Here is a 25061-nt window from a genome sequence, read left to right as displayed (position 1 = left end):
TTCTCAAAAATCGACCAAATTCTTAATTTTTTTAATAATTAAATTTAGTATGCAGTTTTGTTAACCTAGAAAAAAATAGCATAGAAAAGCTTTCCGAATTGAATTTGATGCTTTTTTGACTAAGTTATGAATTTTTAAAATTTAGATTTGTCACAAAAATTATCATATTAAAAAATGATGATTATATTTTAATTTTTCTTGAGGAATTAAGATGACAGTGATTACCGAAAGTCATATATAAAATATGAAATATAAAATATAAATAAATATATATATTAAATTAAAAAAATATATTAATTATATATATTAAAATACAGATAGAAGGATATCCATGACTTTACTTAATTTTTAAAAATTTTAAGATGGGTGTTACATCATTATACCTGTCAAAAATGCAAAACTATACTATTTTTAAAAATTTTAACCTAATAAAATCGAACACAGAAATTCATGTAATTATTTTATATATTCAAGGGTATCCAAACTTCGGCTTCCCTAAGCTTAACCTTCCTTTCTTGCTTTTAAAATATTTTCACTGCAATATTTGGGCTTGGAGCAAGCCACAAGCTGGGGCAGAGGAGCAACTAGGACTGTGATCTGGAAATATTTCTCCTACTTCCCTTACAGAGCCAGTGAAAATATTTGCAGTTAAATTTAAATTAAGTACACTCACGGGGCCAGAGTGTGTGTGTGTGTGTGTGTTTATGTGCTTGCAACATTTGATGCGCGCCTTCCGTTGTAAATTTTCATCGTAGGTTGTCGGTGTGCCGCCGCCGCCCGCAATGTTTGTGCAGCAACACACATCAGCAGCAGCAGCAGCAACATTCTGTGTTTTCTGCGTTTTTTCCCCATTTTTTTTTTTAGTTTTTTTTCAGTTTTTAGTAATTTAAAAATAAGTGCGCCGACGGCGGCCCCAAATAGCATCCGCAAAATGCAGCAGAAGCAGAGGCAACATCAGTCGTTCGCTTGCCGCTGGATGCTGGCCCCTGTGTGTGAGTGTGTGTGAGTGTGCGTCTGAGCATCTGTGTGCGCTATGGCAGCCCCAATCCGAATCTGAATCCGAATCCCAATCCGAAGCCGAGCAAGCAAGCAAACTCGGGGCCTCGGTCCCGTCCCGTCCGTGTGTGTGCGCGCGAGATAAACAAACTGCCAGTTCACTATCAATCAAATACCGGAAACAGCTGCTTTAGTTTTGCCATAGCCATTTGGCACACCACTACACAGCCAGAGAGACGCACACTCACACACACACACATGCTGGCAGCAAAAAAAAAATGAAAGAATTAAGATCATTTCAGAGTTGAGGCTGCGGAGATCAATAGGCGGGATATCAGAGAGTTTGATTCCTTTTACATTTTTTAAAATATTTCTAGTTGTATTTTCTATAATTTTAATAATTTTTTATTTTATTTAATTAAGTAATTTGTGTGTAATTATGTTTTTAAAGCGGTTAACAAGGGATTAATATATAAAAAATAAACAGAAGCATTTCAAAACTCTTAGAATGAAAATTAAATTGAAACTTTAGATAAAGTAAAGTTTATTTATTAAAGTTTATTTATTATTTATAATTTCAATATCTATTTGATTTAATTATGATTTTAATTTATTTATTTATAATTTTAGGATTTGTATTATTTAACTTTTAAATAAGAAATATAATTGAGAAGGTAAAGAAAATATATTTTATATTAAGCTAAGCTTGGAAAACAGACTTTAACTTATTTAATGAATTTATTTAGCTGAGAAATAAATAATAATTATTCATCTGGAGGCTTAGTTAATATTTTTAAAATTTAATTTAATTTTTTTTAACTTGAAGAAGCTGAGTTATAAACTATCAAATTAATAAACTTTCAAAATTAAGTTTAAATTTTCAAGGAACTAATCAATTTTATAAGATAAATCAATTTTAATAATTATATTTTTTTTTTTAACTAATTGTGAAAATTTATAGTAAGTACTATTATATTTTAGGAATTTTAACAAAGGTGTAATTAAGATCCTGTATAAGGTTTCCACCTAAATTCTGTTATTTTCAATCGCTAATGATGCTATTTATAATAATAATATAAATAATATGACTAATATATTTTTTTAAATATTTATGAAAATGTATTTAAAGTTCTATTATTTATCAGGAATTTTTAAAAAAGGTGTAGCTAAGATCCAGTTTGTTTTAACCACCTAAATCCATTTATTTTCAATCCAAAGACCCATTAAAACCCAAGAAAAACATACACAAGTTGTCATATTTTTTTAGTATTATATGATTTTTTTTATTTTGTAGTTTTTAACGGAACATACATTCTAAAAACATTACATAAAGTTCTTCTAGGGGGCTGCTCTGCCGCTGCCGCCCTACTCATCCTCATCTCTTCATCGTCCTTTTGCTCAGTTTTATTTTATTATAATGAAATGTACAAATAAAATAAATATTCATTATGCATAGCTTGTATGTATAGAGTGCCTTAAATATTAATTGCGTATCTTTAGCATTATCTTTATCGTTATCTTTATGCGTCGTGTGTATAATTTTTCTCCGTTTTCTCTGTTTTGTAGGTTTTTGCTTGAATTTTTTTTGTCATAGGCTTTAAGGAGGTTTCTTCCATCTTTTAGTTTGTTTTTGTGGGGTTTTTTTGTTTTTCGCTTTTTGTTTTTGCATTTTTGTTTAATAGTTAGGAGTTTTAAGCATAGTTTTCTGGTGTGTATAACTAGGCATATATATATATATATATATGTATAGTTATATATAGTACATATACAGATTATATATATATATATAGTAAAGTGTTTTTAGTGTTTAAGATTAATCTTTAATTTACTTTTTGCTTGCTTCTTGCTTTATGTGTATAAATTTGTTTTAAGTTGCTAATTTGCCACTGTTTTTTGTTTTGTTTTTTTTTATGGATATTCTCTATACAAAAAAAGTTTTGTTTGTTTTGTTTTGTTTGTATTTTTGCTGCATTTCGATTTGGATTTTATATTTTTTACATTTAAGTTTTGCTTTCGTCTATTATTTGGAATTTGCTTGCATTTCGCTCATTTCTCATTATCCTGTTTTTATATATATACAATCTTGGGGCTGGCTTTCGTGGAAAAAGAACAACTATGGACCCGCCCTCGAACCCCTATAAAATACGCTCATAAGAAACTGATTTCGTTTGTATATCCCATATCGTTTCCCCAGTTCTATATCCTTTCTATATATCTTTCTATACCTTTGTAGTTGGTAAAGTAAACTAACTGACTTTTGGTTTGCAGTACATATACATATACATATACATATATATATATCGACGATATCTAAGCACATTTAGACTGGTCTATAGGTTGCTCTCTAAATTTCTCGAAAATCTTTTGGCCATACACACACACACACTCATATATATATATATATTGATTTTTAATTTAAATTCGTAAAGTTCTACAATGTTTTTTTTTTCGTTTTAGTTTTCTTTTTTGTTTTTCTACAACATCAAAAATGGACTGGACTTGGTTTTCATATTTAATATTTGACTAATTTTACGCCATTGAATATTTCTCTAAAAGTTCTCTCGTGTGTGTATATAGGTTACATATACATATACATATATATATATATAGAATCTGGTGTTTTGTTACTCGCTTGCCCCAAATTGTTTGTTCAGTTTTTGTATATATCGAAATTAAAACAAAAAAAAAAAAGGAAACACGGCTTTACTTTGTGTGGAAAATTCATTGGAATTATTTAGTGTACAACTATTTAGTGTTTATAAAATAGAAAATTTGACTTAGAAATTGAACATTGAACTGAAGATATTATATATTATTACAAAATATGCATATTTCGTTGAAGAACTCACAAAAAATAATACAAATAAAAATCCTTCGAAAAATAATTCCTAATCGCGTTCATTTCCACTTCTTGACCTCGTTTTTTTCATTTTTTTAAGCAAAAAATTATTTTTTAAATAACATTTCTAATAATTAATAATTATCTGTTTGCAGTCTTTGGTTATTTAATTTTTCTTTCTTTTCTCTTTTCTTTTTCTCCGTTTTTATATCCTTTTAAAACATATATTAAATAATTTTCTTGTGTGTATATATATATATGGTTATATTTTCACGCCTTTCTCTAGATTCCAGCCTTCGGATTTGTTCTGTTTTCTGTGTGGATTTTCCTCCTTTTTTTCTGTTTTTTGTGTAATGCCGCTTTTCCTCAATGGGGAAAAGCAGCCCCACAAAATGCCTTGCCTTAGTAGTCGGGACTGGAGTCGAGGAGACGCTTCTCCGGCGTGAGGTCACCCTTCCGGAGGATGCGACTCGCCGCACTGCAGCCATGATCGATGGCCTTGCCATTCACCTGGCCGAGCGTCGCCTGACCCCCGCTTACAGGGCCACCGCTGGACAGGCTCACACCGCCCACGCCAACGCCTCCGATCCCATTGCTGCCATTCACGCCCAGCGGGACAATGGGCAGCATACTGCTGGTGGATCCAATCCCATTGCCCACACCCTGGCAGCGGCATCCTCGTCCCGCAAACCTGCCGTAACACTTCTCGCACAGCTTCATGCAGCCCCGCATCGGCCAGTAGAACCACAGGCAGGGCAGGAAGATGGACAGTGCCCCCAGCCAGCCCCATCTTTGCGTCCGCTTGTACGGGCCACAGGAGCAGGGATTGTCCACGCAGGGCGTACCATTGCCATCGTCGCAGTCCAGGTCGTTGTCCCGCGCACAATGATAGAACAGGGCCTTGGCGCAGCACAGACAGGAGGCATAATCGATGACGGACTCGGCGCTGCACAGGCACGTCTTGTTGCACACCCAGGTCTGGGGCAGGGGACGCGGACTCTGGCAGGTCTCGCAACGGCAGCGACCGCAGCGCGGGCACACAATGGGATTAAGCAGCGATGGATCACCGCTCATCACAATGGGGCCACCGGTACCGCCAGATGCTCCACCAGCTCCACCACCGCCGCCACCGCCGAGTAGCTCCTCCAAGGCATGCATATGCTCCTTTTGCGTGGCGGGCGTGGGCTGCTTGGTGATGATCGCTGGCTGGGCCAGGTTCAGATTCAGTCCCAGGCCGAGACCAAGTCTCGCTGGTGCTGCTGCTGGCTGCTGCTGCTGTTGCTGCTTCGAGGCGGGTGGTGTGGTGGATGCTTTGCTGGTTTGCAGGTGCGAATGTAGTAAGCCATCGGTGTGATCGCTGCCAGCGGACGTCGCCTGCGTCGTCGTCGTCGCCAGTCGCGCATGTTGCTGCTGCAGGTGTTGCTGCTGCTGCTGCTGTTGTAGATGCTGTTGCTGCTGCTGTTGCAGGTGCTGCTGCTGCTGCTGATGCTGGTGTAGATGCTGATTCCTCTGCGGCAGCAACAACAAATGGTGGGTGGTGGTCTGGCCATTATCCTGCTGTCCAGCCGGATGCTGCGATCTCGTTGCATGCTGGAGCGGCGTGTCCACATACTCGTTGGTTAGCCGTTCGGACTCGGGTCGAGGTTGCGCCAGCGTGACGGGTGAATTGCCACCGGCGGGCGGCTGGCCCAGAGCGGTCTCAGCGCTTTGGAAATGACTAAGGAAGTTGTTGTTGTTATTATTATTGTTGTTGCCGGTGCCAGTGCTGGTCGGCAAAGGTGCCGGCGGCAGAGGTCTCCTTCGGGTAAAGGATGAACCCGAACCCGAACCGGAACCGGAACCCGATAACGTCGTTGCTGCCGTCGTCGTTGTTGTCGTGGAGCTGGCGGTGCTGCTGTTCCTGCTCAGGCTGCTGGGCCTTTGTGGCAGGAAGGTAAGATGGTGGATTTGGTAGTCGTCAAAGTCCGAGCCGGAAGCGGAAGCGGGTATTATCGATATCGTATTGTTGTTGTTGTTGATGCCGTTGCTGCTGCTGCTGCTGCTAAGGTTGCTCGTTGCGCTAATACTAAGTTGTTGCTGCTGTGAATTATTATTGGTTGCTAGTCCTAGTCCTAGTCCTGGTCCTAGGCCTTGTCCTACTCCTGCTGATCCCGACTCGGCACCACTTAACGTCGGCTCCGGCGCCCTTGGTCGATGCACGCGCGGTAATAGCTTCGGGGGCCGGGGTGGCGCCAAGGGATCGCCGCCATTTCTGCGATCCATGTAGTGTTGTAACCAATTCTCCCCCAGCTACACTCCTCCTCGCTCCTCTCCTCCTCGCGTCCACTCCTCTCCTCTCCACTCCACTTCGCTCCTCCACCTCGAGGATTTCAGGTTTTTTTTGTGTCCTGTCCTCAATGCCTTCGATGATAACTGCTGCGCCCGGATTCAGCTCGATGTGCCTTCATCCTTTTGCAGTGGCCCGCACAGATCCAGACAGCTGCGATTGCTTTCTGCAAGGAAAAACATAAATATAAAGATCATTAGTAATCTTAAAAAATATATATAAAACTAAAAAATATATCAAACTAATGGAACTAATCAAACTTTTCTTAGTTTCTAAAGACTGAAGCTTAGTTTTCCCTCTTCTTTCCTATATTTACCTTTTATTTTTAGTGGGAAAAACCTGGTCTTAAATCTTTTCCTATATTTAGACTTGTATTGGAAAGTGCAAGAAGGCCGCCGCTTTGGGTTGATTTCTGCACCAAAATGGCACGTAGATGGGTTTCCCCTTCTTAAACGCTAAATAAATAAGCGGGAAAGAGCAGAAAATAGTTTGGCACGAGGTCGTGCCTCTGGGTCCAAAGTGCTCAACATGGAGAGAGGGATGGAGGAGGGATCAGGGGTAACCCCGTGCTCGCTGGTACTCGTTCCAGAGCCAGCGATGCGATGCTTTTGTTTGGATTAAATGGCCAGAAGTGAACTTTTCTGGTTGCCGGGCCCGCTTTTAAATACTTTTTTCTGTTTTTTTTTTTTGTTGTTTTTCCTCTCACATTTTAATGTTTGTAATTAATTCCGCGGCTAGAGGAGAGCTCTCTGTAGCTAGAGAGCCGCGAAAATTGGTCAACGCCCAGCAGAAGGTCGTCGTCGTCGCACAGATAAAGACATATACATGAGGTTTTTTGTTTTTTTCGGCTTGACTTTAATGTAAACATCACAAGTTTCTTCTATTTTTTTTTATGATTATTATTATTTTGGTTTATAATGTTTGTTGGAGTTCACTTGAAGCCAAGGGACGGGTTGGTTTTCTAGGGAAACTGGGCTTGGGGCTTGCCTTGGCAAAGTTAAAGATCAAATTGGGGTTTTAAATCTAAAAAAAAAAATATTAAAATTATAAAATTCAAATACAAACAAATCTGCCGACTTTGTTAACCCCCATTATCTGGCATAATTGCTTTCACCCCGCCTATCTCTCTCTCTCACACAAATCGTTTATTTCCGCTCCGCCATAAAAATATATATTATATTGTCTACATAATTGTTTCATTTCATTTAAAAAGAAATTAGCAGCCCCTTGCTTGAATACAGATTAATATATTTTTTATATAGATGGCAGACTGAAGAATCTGAGACTTGAAGAATGAAAAATATTGAACTTTGACTGGGGGGACTGCTGGGATGATGATCTTGGTAATTATGGCACCATTTTTATGGCAAAACAACTGTATTTTCTTTATGGCATGTTTTTTTTTCAGATTTATGGCTGCAGCCGAGTTAATCTTGTTTCCAGTGGTCAACGCGGCGTATGAGTAATGCGATGCCCTGGCTTTCCCTTGCCCCAAGTATGGCGGCATTTTAGATAAATGTTTGTTTACACATAATTAAAGAACAGGCCGGGCTAGGCTCTGAGCAAATAAGGAAATACAGGAAATTAATAAATGGCATTGCCATAAAAAATTAATAAAAGAGCAGAGCAAAACGAATTATTATTATTATTATTATTGTGCCGCATAAAAATTGTTTTTAGCGCCAAACGAAAATTTCGTATAAATACAACTACGTTCTGTATTTCTCCTATATATATGTATATATATACACGATTAAACAGAGAGAGCTATATAGGTATTTTGGCCGAGTGCGAGTGGGTTAAGTGTGTGTTTCTCGGGGGGTATAAAAATTAACACAAACGCCCACTTATTGACGTCATGTCCGGTACTCAAAAACAATTTTCGAGAATGATCACAATTGAGAAAAACAAAATAGAAAATCAACGAAAACACACGTTGGTCTTGGCGGGTCTCTAGGGGAGGAGGCTGAGGAGGACCTGGGGGGATTGCCAGCAGCAGATCGCCACTGATTGCCAATGAGAAAAATTTAACAAAAAAATCATGCTTCTCCTTTTGAGATATTTGGCAATCTTTGAGATTTTCGAGGGAAGCTGTAAGCGTCATTTATATAGCAACAAAAAGTAAACTATTATTGGGTGATTTTTTAAAGAATGAATTATCTGAGGCAAAGGCTTTGATGTTGAATAATAAATTAAATATATATTTTATATATTTTTATAAATATATATTAAATTACTAAATAAACTCTATTTCCTTTTGAAATTATCTCCAAATTAAATATATATTTGAAATATTTAAAATAAATATTTCTTTTTATATTTTTATTTAATAAATATTTAATTTATATATTTTTTAAATTTCTAACTACATTGTAGTTCTTCTTTAAATTATCTCTAAATTATATATATATTTTTTCTTTCACCCCATAAAATCCCCATTAAAAGGTGTAACTGTTGGCCATAAAAAACATATTTAAATTGCCTCATAAATTGCTGAAGAAATATCCCGATATAGATGTGTTTAAAAAATAAATAAACATAATTCAGTTTCAGTTTTTTTCCCCAAGTAATGCCAAGATTTCGATTTCATTCTTAAATTAATTGGGCACAGATAGAATACAACAACAAAAGACGTAATTTGAAAGCGATTTTGTTGTGTTTTTGTTTTTCTCGCTTATTTTTAATTGCGCTAAAATTCTTTTTTCGCCGGCAAACTTTGACCTTGGCGCAGCCGCTTGAATAAAAAATAAGTAAAATAAATTATTTCGCTTTGGCAACACACACATTCACTCACTCGTGTGTGATTCAATGGCGCACGAAATGTGAAATGTGGCATTTGAAGCGTTTTCATTAATAAGTGTGTGAGTGGTGGGTTTTTGTCCCCTAAAAAAAACACACAAAAAATCGAAAATAAAAAAGAAAACCAAAGAAAAAAAGCGTTGTGGCTTTGGCTAATTCATTCAAACGAATGAACGAACGATTCGCCTTTGTGGGTTTGCGTTTGTTTGTTTGCTTGTTTGCACAAACAAGTGTCACTGCCAGTTGCGATTTAAATAAAATTATTTAAGGCAGACAGAGACAGACGCCAAAGCGAAGCGTTTTTTTTTTTTTTTGTATACAAAAATAAACTCTGGGCAAAAATCAAATGCAAACAGGTTTTATTTCTTTTTTCAACCTGCCATTCTGGTTAATAATGCTTTTTATTTCATTTTATTTTTTGCCCGTTTACCGTTTTCAATTGTCAAATGAATTAAATAAAAGTTATGGCCCAGCATATGACCCAATTAAATTGTTAATCACAAGTAATGGAAGATAAATAAAGGGCTTCAGGGGAATCACCAATTTTTAGTTTATTAAAATTATGGTTATTTTTGGAAAGCAACCATGATTAAGCTTATTAAAAATATTTAAAATATTAAATATATAATATTCTAAATCCTCATGGTGTAACCTACTTCACCTTAATTTTTTAAATTCTGTTTGTAGTTTAGTGCTGAGCTCGTTTTATTCTTTGGCTTTTCTTAATGCCTTTTTGTTTTTTTTTTTTGGTTCTGTCAGCAGTACTACTATATAGTCGGTATCATGTCTGGAGTTCGTGCTTTAAAATTAATGATGTGTAAAAAGTATTTCAGCCATATATATATTTTTTGTTTGTTTTAATTTATCAAGTTTTTTGCTCTCATTAAGAACGATTATGTGTCAAGTTCTGGCCGAGCAATACATTTTAGTCATTTATAGGTACGTATTTTTTGTATTTTTGCAGAAAAAATATAAAGAGCTAGCAGTTTTTAGCTTATCAAAAATTCTTAAATATTTTGTGAGATTTTAAAAGATTTCTTTATTATCATTTTGAGAAATTATGGGATTTTCCAGGACTAGAAATTGTATTTTATATAAAAAAGTTTAGAAAATGTTTATAATTATATTTAAAATTTAAGCATTTTTAATTAAAATATTTTCTAAAAGTTTTAGGATTTAAAGTTACATTTATCAATTGAAATATTCAATGAAAATATTGAAACTTTCAATTTTTTAGAGCAATTTTATTGGGTTAATTTTGTATCTCGTTTTTGAAAAGCTAGTTTTAAATTTTAAAAATTTTTTCAAGTCACTTTTTCGCTAATTTTAAGAACCCATCTTTCCTAAAAAATATAATTTTTTAAAACTCTGCTAAAAATATGTGCGGATATACACACACTGCAAAGGCAGCCTCCGACACACATGAGTAGATAAATAAAATGCGGAGAGCGACAGATGAAAAACCTACACAGGAAACGCTAATGACTGCAGGCAAACTCAACTCGGGGGAAAAAAAAGAAAACAACAACAGCAGCAGAAAGTCGAGAACGGGAACGGGATTCGTTTTGAGGCTGATGTTGGGATGCTGCTGCTGATGTTGCTGCCACGAAACCAACACCAAGAAACAGAGTCACAGAGCACAGATCATTAAACTATTTAAATGCCCAACCGACCATATGTTGCAGGCACAGCAGCAGCAGCAGCAACATCAGCAACATCAGCAGCAGCAACAACAACAGCTAATAGTTTTCAAAGCAAATGAGCAGCACATGTGGCAAAGGGCTCACGCACACTCTCAATGAGCCCGAGTGTGTGTTAATGAAAGCGCACAAACACACACACAGCTGCCTAAAAACACAAGAATACACTAAGAAAATTTATTGGAAATTAAAAAATATATAAGAGCAAGGTGATGTTTTTATTAAAATTAAAAGTTTGGGGTTTTGAGTTTTAAAAAAATCTATTTAATTTAATATATTTCTTTTCTTGATCAGCATCAAGCTGATTTCGCCTTGTCCCTGTTTGATTATTTTACTAATAATTATTTATAAAAGTTTCTTGAGTTTAGTTTTTGATTTTTAAAATAAAATATAAAATTAAAGAAATATAAAATACATATATTCTTTAGTAGCATCAACAGCTTAGCAGATCTAGCCACAAGTTTCTACCTTTTTCTTGCAATTTCTGCCACTTGTTGGGCTTTTTATTTCTACTAATATTTCTTTTGAAAACTATCCGAAATCTACAAGCTAGACTCTTTCTTTTCAGTGCACTTATATCTCATGGATTCTCCTTTGCCAAGTCAAACTGAATGATAATTATCATAATGATGATTATGTTCATTCTTGTGTCTGGAATGGTTCAGTTCGGGTTCGGGTTCGGTTTTTCCTTTACTTTTATAGAAATCATTGAAGCCAACTTCTTTGGAGCCGGGGTGCGGGTTCAGGTTGAGGGGAGAAGCTGGGATGAAGCAAAAGATCAAATCACCAACAAATGAGCCGGAGCCAGAGCCAAGCCAAGAGAGTAGAAGATGCCATCAAACTGGATACCCCAGACAGAGCGGACAACGAACGAGAGAGAGAGATGTGTCGTCGGTTATGTCAAGGGGAACTGGTTCCCCGGATATTTCTAGGTGAAATAATTATTCAACAGTACCCCTAGATGGTTTTGGGAACCAAAAAACAATTTTAAAGCTCTTTATGATAATATATATTAATGTATTTAAAAGTATCTAATAGATACATCTATGAAGTATTTTTGGGTAATACAATTTATGCCTTGAAAAAACTTCCTTTTGATGGGGTTTTACTTTAAGATCCCTTGTTTAGAGAGTGTTTTTTGCTAGATTAATATACGTTTTATTGTTTAAACTATTCAATAATATTTATTAAATATTTAAACAATTTGTAATTATATATCAAATAAGAACTAGCAGCCTATAGCTACTCTTTATAGCTTCTCCCAAGAGTCACTCTTCAAGTTAGTAACTTTATATAATATATATTTTATGTTTTAACCATTTTAAAGATACCAATTAACTATTATTATTATTGTAAACATCTTTTATACCTCCAGAACTAGTTCCTCTCCCCTGGCTAAGTTCAACTCTGTTGCTTAAAATGCTGGTCTGGTGGCAGTGGTGTCTCTGGTCTGGTTTGATCTGGTCTAGAGAACGCAAAAGTAGAAGAAGAAGCCCATAAACTACAAGTGATCGACCTTAAGATTTTCTCGGGCTGATTGTCGTCTCTCCCCGGTGCCATCCGTTCATCCAGTCCAGTCTGTCGGTGATTTTCTCAGTCTGTTTGTAAAGTAGGTAGATTTCAGGTAGAATTTTCAGAGATCTATCCAAGGTACATAGGTGTGTGTGCCTTGTGTGTGTGTGTGTGTAATGACCAAAGTGAGTTGCAGTTAAGTGGCAGCCAAAAAGGAAGCTGCAACATGTGTTGCCTCCTCTGGATATATCCACTCTCCTCTCGCCTCGTACCTTATTCATGTTGTGCGTAAGTGTTGTGCCATTGTGCACACACACCTTTTGTGCATTCGGTATTCCTGCTTTGCTCCTCTGGTTTCTGTGCCTTATAGAAACATCCCAATCCAACAGATGTTTTCTATGTTTCATTGTGAAAAATTTTCTCTTTTCCAGAGATGCTGCTGCTGATGCTGCTGTTGTTGTTGTTTTTCCTTATCTAGCCCCGTCTCACTCTGCTGCTGATTGCTCTCCTTTCATTTGGATTTCTATATCTATTTCTATTTCTATTTTTTCAATTGCTGCACTCGCTTCATTCTTGAAAAAAAAGGCCACAGAACTGAATGATCATCGGTGGGGGTCGGGGGTAAATTCTGGTTTATTGGCAAGGAATGGATATGTTCAATGGTTTATTTATCTTTATGCTCTGGGTTACAATCAGATTGGGAAAACAATAACAAACGTAAATATATAACATATATCAAGAATGATTTTTAACTTCAAAGACAAACATCTAAAACTAGTTTACTTTTTTGTAATAAAATGAAGATGTTTTCAGGGATTTTGAAAACCTTTTTAAGTAATTTTAGGGTATTTAAGGTTGTATTATATAAATTTTAGAGCTCTTTTAAAGCTGAGGTAATAAAATAATTGTTTAAATTACCTAAAAATATGATTTTCTTTTTATAATTATTTATAAGAGATGATAAATGGGAAATACATGTATTTATTAATTTTGTAGATATTTTTATAGCTTTTTAAGGTTGATTTGTACATATTAAAAACCTTTTTTGAATGATTTCTTATAAATTATAGTGTAATTCGGTATAAAAATAAGAAATTAAAGATTAAGAAAATTGGGAAATAATTTTTGAATATATGGAATTTTATGTAGAAATTTCCCCTTTATTTATTAATGTTGTGGATATTTTTATGATTTTTTTAAGTTGATTTACTTATAATTTGGTAATGAAAATAAGAAATTAAAGATTTAGAAAATATAGAAAATAATTTTTAAAAATTTAGAATTTTATTTAGAATTTTTCCCTGAATTATATGATTTTGTATACCCAAAAAAACCATTTCCAAAGCTTCCCTATAATATTTTCCCACATAATAGTGCCTCAAACCTACCTCCTCCTATATATACATCTCCATTTATTGCCAACTGTCTTCGTCTGGCATTATAATTTCAAGATGATAATACAGTTACCTTACTGCCTATAGCTCTCACCCTCTCCCCATGTCACAGATCCCAGAGCAACGCCCACACTTTGCGACAAAAAATAAAAATAAAAGAAGAAACGGGATGTAGTTGAGTGTAGAAATATACACACAATGGAGGCGAAATAGAGCCATATACACACAGCACAGCACAGCACAGCATAGAGCTGAGGAAGGCAGAGAGCATACACATAATTTTCTATATCTAATTTGCGTGTTCTATTCAAAAATTCCGCTCACATCCTTACACGCGCAAACGCCCACACAGAAGCTGACGCTGACGCTGACGTTGACGCTGGCTGAGCAGCTAACGTAGCAGCTGACGCCGGCAGATCGTGTGTGTGTTAGTATGTGTGTGCACAACAAAAAAAAAAGTTGAAGAAAAAATAAAACCAACAACGTGCAAGAGACATAGACAATGCTCCATTGGCTTGGCCCAAAAAAAGACGAAACTAAATAAATAGAAATTGCACACAGCACACACTCTCACACACACTCATATCTGAGCACGGCGAAATTCATGACATGCTGGTGATGACGTCAATGAAACACACTCACAAGCACACACACTGAACGCCAGGTTGTCTGTCTCTTCTATACATAAATTTTTCTCCTGCCAACACACAGCAAAGGAGGAGGAGGAGGTGAAGGCTCTATTTATAGAGTCCTTGCCCCAAAAATAGCAACAACAATTGGGTCCCCAATAACTTTTTCCAACATACCCTACACCTCCCCCCATAGGCCCAAAAATTCCAACCCCCAAAACGTGAAAAAAGACCCCCGAAAATTGGCGAGAAAGCAAAGGGACAGGCAATGTAAACAACCTGACCCGCCCTAATGTACAACAACACAGATTCAGACACAAACACGGACACACCACACACACACACACCCCCGCATACAAACACACACCCCCCCACACACACACACACCCACAGCAGACCCTTAGACAACCCAGCGAAGGCAAAGCCAAAGTTGATCAAAGAATAAGAGGGCCAAAAGTGCGTGACTTTCGTAAGGAAACTTTTCTCAATGGTTAGAGATGAGCGAAAAAATATATATTATATTTATTTATTAGATTTATATTTAATATAAATTATTATATTTATTAAGAATTATTATATTTATTAAAAATTATTATAACATATTATAAACAATTTTAGTTTATTTTTAAAGAACATCAAGGGAAACAATACATAAAAAGAGGTTAAAAATTTAACTTATCGCTAAAAAAGGTTGTAAGGCAAAAGTCACATATTAACAAGAGATAATTAAGTTAAAAAAATATTTAAAAAATACAAAATAGGTTAAAATAAGAAGGGAAACTAACTAACTTTGAAAAGATGAAAGGACTAAGACTAAGAATCTTTAATTCATTAATTTTAAAACGTTAAAATTTTCTATGTTAGTTTTTTGTAGTTTAACAAATCTATATACTAAATCTTAAATTTTAAGATATTTTTTTTTTTTTTTTTAATTTTTGAAAATTTTAACGATGTAACCCCTTATAAAATTTTGAAAAAATTAAAAAAAAAATTTGTTGTTCCAAAATGGCTAGAAAGACTCTCCTGTTGATGCTGATCAGGAATGTATATGATTTATAGTGTCGGAAATGGCTCCTTGATTGCTTTTCAAGCTTCTGACTAAAATTTTAATACCCTGTAAAGGTATAATAAGACTTCTAAACATTACATCTTACAATCTCGTGTCACGAACACACCCCCCAAAAAGAGGCAAGAGAGTAAGAAGAGCCCTAACCCAGACACCAGCACACAAACAGCCAAAGACAACCCCACCACCACCCACAGAAAAAGCCGCACAGATACACGCACTTGACTCGTCTGCCTCGCTCCTAATTTTCTTTGAAGCGTGGCAACCGAAATCTATTTTTAGCTTGCCGAATTTCCAACAAAAAGCGACAGCCAAAGGCAAACAAAAAAAGTAAAGAACAAAAAATGAAGAAATATAGAGTAGAAGCGGAAAGCCGCAGACCCCACAGTGCATATCCCGGGAGCTCCACTGCCCCACCTGTAACCCGTAGATAAGACTGACGGAAAAACTGACGCTTAAAGTGTTTTGATGGGGGTTTCTCTCGTTATTTTTTTTGGTGGAGGAAGGGGTTTGTTCCACGCCCACCCAGGCAAGGACCTCTCAAGGAAGGCTGGCTGACTGTGTGTATGCGTGGGCCCGTCTTGAGGTCACCTACGCTCCTCGCAGGCAGTTAAAGCCAAGTCCCACGCATAAATGGCTATTTTTGAACTTGTTATAGGGTAGATTGGGTTAAGTTGGTTGTATAAAGCTAATAAATAATATTTTTTTAATATTTAGTGAGCTAGAAATATGTCCAAGAATTTACTTTAAGTTTTTTATTTACAAGAAATTACTTATGAAAAGAAATCTCCTTATTAAATCACTTTTCTTATAAAGTTGCAGTGAACTTTATTCATTTTAAAATTTGTATTACTTTGTTATCAATATATTGAGGCATTATATAAATAAATATATTTATTATAAATAATATATAATTGATTATCAATGGATTAATAGGCTTGCCAAAGCAATATCTCAAATCAATCAATGACATTTTTATATTATTTATGTTTAAAATGTATTTAAAAAATAATTTAAAATTATATTATATATTTGTAATAATCAGAAATTAATAAATAATTTATTTATACATTTTTAATAATAAAGAGTTCCCTATTATAATTTATTTAAATTGCTTTCTTTGTTTATAAACCAAATACCCTTCAATTTCCCCCTCTTAAATTCCCTAAAAATCCCTGCAACATATTCCTTATCCCTCCCAGACTTTCCATATAACTTAAAAGTATAAAGGATAAAGTCCTGGCTTTGGCATTTCGCATTTGTTTGCAGACCAAGTGTCCAAGTTGTCACCTGCCGGTGGCAAAGGTCACGCCCAGGCAATTGCATTACGAGACCAATTCAAAGGGCTGTCATAAGCAGTTTCCTTTTGGCCAGTGGAGAAATGTCATCCTTTGCTCACTTTATATCCCTGGCCATGCATCATCATTACCAACACTAGTGACTGCCTCCTGCTACCATCATCATCATCATTATCATCCTCGTCGGCGTCGTCGTCGTCGTCAGCCATTCATTGACGACAATTCTATGGGCCAACAACGATTTGTTTTTGCTAGCTGCGCACATATAGTGGGATATATATACCGATTTATACAGATTCTATATATAAAGAGAGAGAGAGAAGGCTTTGCTGTGTGTTTAGGCCATTTCTAAAGACGCTCGATTAATGAGCGTTTTGTATGCGTTGCTCGACCAACGCCACTTGGGTGGTCACCACTTGGACCTCCTTCTCCGCCTCCTCCGCCTCCTTCTCTTCCTCTAAACGGAAGTGAAACCAAAAAGGCGTGGGCTGATCTCTGGAAAGCTTCTATTGGGGGCTGGTGGCAGCAGTTATTGTCTTAGTTTGCTAATGGACAAGATTTGCCAGACAAAGCCTCAGAACGCAGTTAGAGCCATGAAACTGAGCTTAAACATGTATTCAGCATCGAGTGGCTATAGCTAGAAGAGAATTTTTGCAAAAATAGGAACAGTAAATGAATGGGAATTAGGTGTTCTTACTTAAGCTTGAAGAGTGAAACTATTGCAAACTAGGCAGGTTAGATTTAAAACTATATTTAAGAGCCTTTGAATGTAGAATTCTTTATTAAAAGATAAATAAAGCCTTAAGTAATCCGTAAAATATATTAATTTACTCAAAAATAAACCTAAAGCTGCTTTATTTTATTTAGATTTATTGATAAAATTACCAGAAATTAATTGGTTAATTTACTTTCCTCCTTAAAATTCCAACTTTTGAATTAACTTAGTAATTTGCTATGAAAAAAAATCACTCTTTTAATTTATAAAGGTTCTAAAAATGCAAGAAAAATCTAAAACCTTATTAAAAATTAGTCCCAAAAAACTTAAACTAAAAAGAAGAGAAAACCCCTTTGAAATTACTTGGTGGTCGTTGTCTTAATGTTTCCCCAATTGCAGGCCAGTTGTTGTTGTTGTTGTTGAGTTTTGGCCCCCACAACAAACACGCTTGCTGTTGTTGTTGTTGTTGCCGTATTTATTTTTAAAAATTATAATTTTCAAAAATAAAAAGGCCATTTTTCGCTGGCACTCTTTTTGTGTGTTTTTCAGTTGCGGTGCGACGACAAAAATAATGAAAATCACATGTTTGCTTGCGGCATAAAGATTGTTGTTGTTGTATCGTTGTTGTTGTTGTAGTTGTTGTTGTAGTTGTTGTTGTAGTTGTAGTCGTTGTTTTTGTTGTTGAACTGAACTCAGTTGAGTTGAGTTGAGGTTCTTGTTGGGCTGTCATTTGGCGTTTTGCTTTGCTGGCAGCACAAACACAGCCACAACAAGCAGACAGCACAAGCACGAGTGCGAGTATCTTATAGATACTTTACTATATATATATGTATATATATTTGCCTATCTATATAGCATATCTGAAATCCCAACCGAATCCCATTGAAGCGTGCCCATCCCAGCCCCAACATCCCTCCTTCACCTTAGGTGAGTTCAGTAAATGTCACATGGGTTGAACATTTTTGCTATATTCCCACTTGATCTTTTGATATATATGTTGCTGCTGCTGCTGCTGCTCTGGCAATTATGTCGTCGGTTGTTGTCGTCAGTGTAGTATATATCCACACACACCCATGGGGTATATTCTGCCTGCCTGCCTTACATTTTGGTAACAGTTTCGTGTGATTATCTATTTATAGTTTCGGCGAATGCAATTAATTTGCTGTCATTTTGTCCTCTCAAAGTTGTTGTTGTTGTTGTTGCTGCAATTTTATTTCAGTCTATTCTTGATTTAGCCAAAATAACTCAGCACCAAGGAGGCTACACTACATAGTCGAAATTGCTATAAATCAGGTGAGCCAGCAGCAGCAGACATGGCGCTCTCTGTCTCTACCTACAAAGTTACAGGTGATCATCATCATTAAAATCTCCACAGATATTTAGCACTTTGACTTGAGCCAAAGATGTGTTTTTCTTCTTTATATATATGTATACTTTATGTTTTTTTTTTGTATATTTATTTTCGCATACATTGTTTGCCCCGCTAAAAACCTTCACGACTTCCCCACACACACATCTATCTGGGGGCTGTCTATTTCGCGTCTGCGTCATCAACGTCATTGTGGGATCTTGGGTCTGTCTAGGAGCTGTTTATTTAGCTAATAAAAATTAAGCATTTAATTTATTTATTTATATAGGTTTGTGTGCACATGTTGTTTTTTTATTTTTTTGGCAAAACCAACGAGAATTTCCTTTCATTATGAATGAAACGTATTCTCGTCGTCGTCGCCGTCGTCGTTGTCGTCGCCGTATCTTTCGTATTTTTGGCTATGACATAAATTCAGAGCACAACGTCCGTAGCTGAGGCCACTTAATTCGATTAAAAATTGGTAAAAGTGCTTAGCACAAGGCATTTATTAAAGAGTCCAAGTCCCAGACACGAGCCAAACACCACACAGACAGCGAGACCATCGATCAAAAAAAAAAAAATGTTAACATGAACACGTTGGAGTCCGGACTTATCGGTTGAAGAGTTTTTACGCCTCTTTTTATTTATTCTGAGACTCGGGCGACTCGGGCGACTGGGAGCGAGGCGTTTCCGTTAGCCCCAAAAATTAACAGCGAGCAAAAAGTAAATAAACTTAAATATTTTTCGTTCGTTTATCAATTTTTTGTGTGTGCTGCTTCTCCGCCTGATATTTTGAGCGTGTGTCAGCGTGAAAAAGAAAGCAAAGGCATAATAAGTACTACCTGGGGGTCTTATCGAGCCACAAAAAAGAGTATCGATGACGAAACTGCCTCTACAGCCTTTTCTAGATTAAACACAGCCACGAAAAACGAAACGAAAGACGAGAAAAATGTTTAAAAATAGAGAGAAAAAACACTCGTCAAGTGTCCAAAGGTTTTACGACAAAAAAAACTGATTAGAAGGGTTTAGGCTATGAAAGTCAGTCGCCAGCCAGCCATCGAACGACTGATTTGTGAATGGAATTCTCTGTGGAACGGCTTGATCGATTGCTGGATCGATCGATCGATTCGATTCGATCCCATCCAGCCATCCATCGCCATTATCAGTCGATCGAGCGACGGCAGCAGCAGCAACAATGAAACAACTTTATAAAAATTCACATTCTAGAATTTCTCCGCAGATTGGAATACCGGAGGAGAGCAATTTATTTTCAATAAAATGCCACATATTTTGGTGGATTATCTGTCTGGTGCGATCAGTAAATACAACGACGACGACGACGACGACGAGGCCAGACAAACAAACAACTTGAAATGTCAGTTAAACATTTTGTTGGGCCCAGCGAAAAAAATACAAATAAATAAATAAATATACTCTCGTGTGTATAAAAAAATACAAAAAGTATGGAATAAAAAAAAGGAAAATTTATTTGATTTTACTTTGACAGTTAAGGCATTCATATATATATTTATTTTTAGCATTCTCGAAACGAGATCAAAGCAAGATTCTATCTATAGAACGTTTTGTATTCTTCAATGAAATTCTAGATGAATTCTTAATGAATTATTAAGGGAAAATTAAGGAAGGAAACTAAAAGAGGTTTAAAAAAGGAAAAATATCTAAATTTTTAAGAGCTTTGAAGGTGTGAAAGAACCTTTTTTTAAAATAAATACGGATGCAGATTGAAGAATTCCTGAGGGGAAATTTTCAAAAAAATCGAGAAAATGAAATTCAAATGAAAATAAATTCAGAAAATTCAAAACAAAAACAATTTTTGTTTTAAAATTCGAAATTATAAGGAACCCCTTGATCTTTGAAGAGCTCTCTAAGCGTAATAACCTTTTTTGAAATCAAATTTGAAAGATTTGAAATTTTCTAAAACCCAAATAATATTTCTATTTGAAAACAATGTTCCCCTGTTTTCTATGGCATGTTTACAAAACCATAAACAAATCTCCATAAAAATATTTAATGGCCCAGCCCAACATCTAATTCTTCCTGATCAAAAGTACTATATATACGCAGCTGTATGGGGCTATATCTTCCTGTATTATGTTTTATTTCAAAACATTTGTCACGACGCAACAGTCATAAATTAATCACATGGAATAAACACAAAAACACACAGACAGATAGAAGCCAATTAATTTCAGAATTGTGCATTTCCTGGCTATATCTATGTGTCTATATATCTATATCTGGCCGAAGGTTATAGCCGACACAAAACGTGAGTCAAAGTAGGAGGAACTTACTTTGATTTTCAAAAGCAATCCGTGTGCGAAATTCCGTAATTAATCAACATAAATGTTGTGTAATCCTTTTTTTCGATGTTTCAGGTATCAAAAAAATATATATAGATGTTTTTTGTTTTTGTTTAGTATAATCCAAAGTAAGGGCTTTTCGGGATGATTTTTCCGTTTCGAATTCGGTTTTGGTTTTTCGATTCGATTTTTTGTGTCGATTTCGTTTTAGATTTGAATTTTTATCGGTTTTGTGGTCTCAAGATTTTTGCTTGTGTGTATTTTTGTGCGTGTATTTATTTAGCATTTATTAACAATGATTTGGCGCTTGGCTTTTTTTCGCATTTCATTCACAAAAGTAAATTTAATTAACACAAAACGCGAACGGCGACTGCGACTGCGGTGACGCCGGGCAGATACGATTTTTGTTTGATTTTGTTATTACTTTTTTTTAATTTCAGTAATTTCTTTCGGGCTTTTTCGAAACATTTATTTATTTATTTTAGATTTATAAATTATTACTTTGTATTCCTTTTTTTTACAATATTAATAAGAACAGGCGACGCCGGCGGCGACGCTGGGTGAGCGCGCACACGCACACGCACACACATACACTCGAAACGGGGGCCACGTCGTGCGGCGAATGTATCTGTGTGTGCTTCTCGTTTGCTCCGTCTCTCTCTCTCGCTCGCTCGCTTTGCGCTGGTGTGCGTTGAGTAAAAAATATTTTTATGCAATTTTATATATATATATATACAGATATATATATATATTAAGGTGTATATATAAAAATATTTGTGTGCTGCTGCTGGTGCTGTTGTTTGCCGTTGTTTTGTATTTTAAATTCTTTTTTTTTTTTTGTTACTTTTTCCTTGCTCAACACGTTTTGTATTTGAATTTGTAGTTGGATTTCTGTAGTTGAATTTATATTTTTGTGTCGCACGTTGATTTTCTTTGCGCAATTTGCATTTTTAGGCACATGATTTGCATTGGAAGGGTTGCGATTTGGTAAAATATTTCTCAAAATATAAAAACACACACAGGAGAACACTGTTTCGCTCACCACAAATTTTTTGTATTTGTATTTTTATACAATTTTTTTTATTTTTTGACTTGTAATTAACAACTGTAATTGATGTGATTTGTCGTTGTTGTTGTTGTAGTTGGCAGCGGAAAAAAAACTGTGTGCAGAGTGAGTGTGTTGGATCTGATCGAATCGGATCGAAAAGAAAAACTAGACGCGGCGGCAATCGAATCGGATCGCGGCAATCGAACCGCTCGGCACGAGGTTTTGAAGCGAAATGAGGCGAGTATCTTTGGCCATTTTGTGGCGAATAGAGTGAGGCGAGCTAACAGTCCTGTTAACTCTCTGTTATGCTCTTGCCGCAAGAAAATCACTCCACTCAAAGATACAGAGAGAGAGAGCGAGAGAGATCCGGCGAATTCAATTCATAAAGTATTACAGCAGCTACAACGTTCTTGTTGTTGTAAAAGGCACATGGCTGTGAACGATGAACGGCCTTACACACACACACTCACTCAAGCCCCCTCCTGAGACCGCTCCCCCTCCCCACACCCACAAGCCGCCCAGCTAGAGAGCCAAAGAGCGAATGGAGCCAAAGAGAGAGAGTCACTTTTCGTACTAAAAACCAACCGGACGTTGCCGCCCCTTGCCCCCCAATCAGCCCCTCTCCCTACCACACACACTCATGGCCCCCCCGCTCTCGCCCCCTCTCACCCACAAGAGCTGGTGTATTGGTGTGTTTGTGTAAAAAACGGAAATTGAAAATATGCCAACTTGTAGGCGCGCTCGTTCGTGTTCAAGGGGGGCTTCTCGGCAGCAGGAGGGGCAGTGGTAGCGGTGGCGGCGGCGGCCGTCAAGCGGACGAACGACAGCAGGGACGTCCGGGGGTCGAGGCGAAGGCGAATTCATGCCAGTTTCTTTTTCATTCATTTAAATTTAAATGCAAACAGCGAACGGCAAACGGCGCGAGCAGCGCAAACAAACAACACAGCAAAAGGCAAAGGCAAAAGCAGCGGCAACAACAACCACAACGGCGGGTACAGCCGACAGCTGGGCCCCCCGCAATGTGAGAGCCCCGCTCCACTCCCTTTACACCACTCCACCCCTTGGCACCCCACCCAGCCTCTGCTTCTAGCCGCCATTAACCCCATGGAAAAGTTAAACATTTGTTAAAAATAATTTTAGTATAAATTTAAAAAAATTAACTTAACTTATTTATAAAGAATTTGAATAGTTATGGATATTTAACATTTAACATTTACTCCACAAATCTTAACCCACTGAAACACCTTGCCTTATAGGGTTAACAGCTGGCTTGCCTACGCTGCGGGACCCGCGAACCGATACGAACCGAACAAGTTTTCCACGAATGGGTGTGTGTGTGTTGTCGCCGTCGTCGCTTTTCCGGCCGTTGCGTGCATAAACTTGGTAATTTTCCTCGCCGCCAATTTGCCAATCACCTCTCTGCCTCTCAGGCTCATTTTCCATATTATCTGCGCTCTGCGCTTTTCCCTCAATGAAATTTTCCACCTCTTGCATCTGTTGGTGCAGCAAATCAAGTAGAACAACATTTGCAACACAGGAAAAATGTTGTTTTTTTTTTAAGTGTTGCTGCTCTGCCGGCTGCGTCGCGTTGGCTGACAATATGAATGAAAATTACGCACACCCAGCGAGAGCGACAGAGATGGAGTGATCTGGTCTATGCGTGGATAACTCAAGATGTTTCCCCCCATATGGGTGTGAGTGTGTGTGTGTGCCTGGGTTTCCAGCAACTCTCAGGTTTTGTGTGTAAAAGTGTACGTTGCATGAGGTAAGCAAAAGATGTTGTGCCTACGAGTGTGCCAGTGTGTGTGTGCGTGGGTATCAGGTGAGACAAAGGTGCAAAATCATTCACACTTGAAGGTAGGAACTATGATAGAAATTGTATTGTTTTTTAAAGGCAAGAAGAATCTTTGAAAAGCAAGAAGTATCTTTCAGTTGCAAAAAGTATTTTCCAGATGCAAGAAGTATCTTTCAGATGCAAGAAGTATCTTAAAAATGCAGGAAGTATCTTTTAAAGAATATTATACTTTTTTGAAATCGAAAACAAGACTTAAAAGTAAACAAAAATAAAGAAATGATTATAAAAATGGATCAATCCAAAGAAGATCAGTCTGTATAAGCAACTTAAGTCCCCCTTTACAGAGAAAACTAAGGAAACTCCTACTGATAATGCTTAGAGAACATATCTAAAATGTGGTAATATTTGGTAAATATTTTTAAAGATATTTTTGTTATTTCGAAATTCCCCATATATCACAATACGGAACCCATAATTTCAACAGCTTGCAGCACTTGAGTGTGAATGATGTGGAAAAAGCAAACACAACAACACTACGACTGGTTGTTGTTGCTGTTGTTGTTATTGTTGTTGCTGCCTCTGAGCAGAGTTGCCTCTGCAAAGCCATAAAAAAGATACACGACTAAGCGGCGCGTGCGGTTTCCAAGCTCGACAACTCTGGGGCTCGAAATCTCAAAACCAGTAGCACTTTTCTCGACGGCGACAGAGTAAAAAAAAAAGAAAACGAAAAATAAAAAAATATATGAGAAAAAACAGTGGAAAATAAAGCAAAATAATGCTGACTTCTGGAGATTGTGTGAGTGTTGAGCTAATAAGTCAGGCAGGCCTCGGGCAGCAAAAGAGTAAATAAAGATAATCCACAAAGGGAAGTGCAAAAGAATAACCATATTTTACTAATAATTCCCTCAAAAATCTCTATAAGATACCCCGATATTACTGATCCATTCTCGGATCAGCATTTTGATAACTTTATAACTCTACATTCGAGTTACCGAAGCTAAAGGCAAACTGGTTTTCTACGTGAAAATATACACACGTATAGGATCAATTCTACAGTTCAAAATGTGCTCCATAATTGGGGTTCTAGTTGTAGAATTTCGACTGTATTATTGAAATCGGATGGCGATGGGGATCCATGGCGTAGATTAGACTGAACTTTCCCAAAAGGGGAAGTGGATGGATGTTTGTAAGGCCCCCGCCTGGTTACTATGGGGCGTAGTATCTGTGGAATACAAAATAAATAAATGGCATATTCCACCTCGCACACACACACAC

The 25061-nt window shown here is 36.7% G+C and overlaps 1 protein-coding gene across 1 annotated transcript; it reads right to left on the bottom strand.

Annotated features, from left to right (window-relative positions):
* Positions 1 to 3378: 3378 nt before the first annotated feature.
* Positions 3379 to 22209, bottom strand: sty (sprouty signaling antagonist). The gene is made up of 2 exons (XM_017174263.3): positions 20935 to 22209; positions 3379 to 6327 (listed from the first exon to the last, which is right to left on the bottom strand). Exon 2 carries the CDS (start codon positions 6095 to 6097, stop codon positions 4238 to 4240), a length of 1860 nt encoding a protein of 619 aa, XP_017029752.1. The 5' UTR covers positions 6098 to 6327; positions 20935 to 22209; the 3' UTR covers positions 3379 to 4237.
* Between the last annotated feature and the right edge of the window lie 2852 nt (positions 22210 to 25061).

This window comes from Drosophila kikkawai, chromosome 3L (assembly GCF_030179895.1).
Source record: "Drosophila kikkawai strain 14028-0561.14 chromosome 3L, DkikHiC1v2, whole genome shotgun sequence".
NCBI lineage: Eukaryota > Metazoa > Arthropoda > Insecta > Diptera > Drosophilidae > Drosophila > Drosophila kikkawai.
This window is presented reverse-complemented; position numbering and strand designations above follow the sequence as displayed.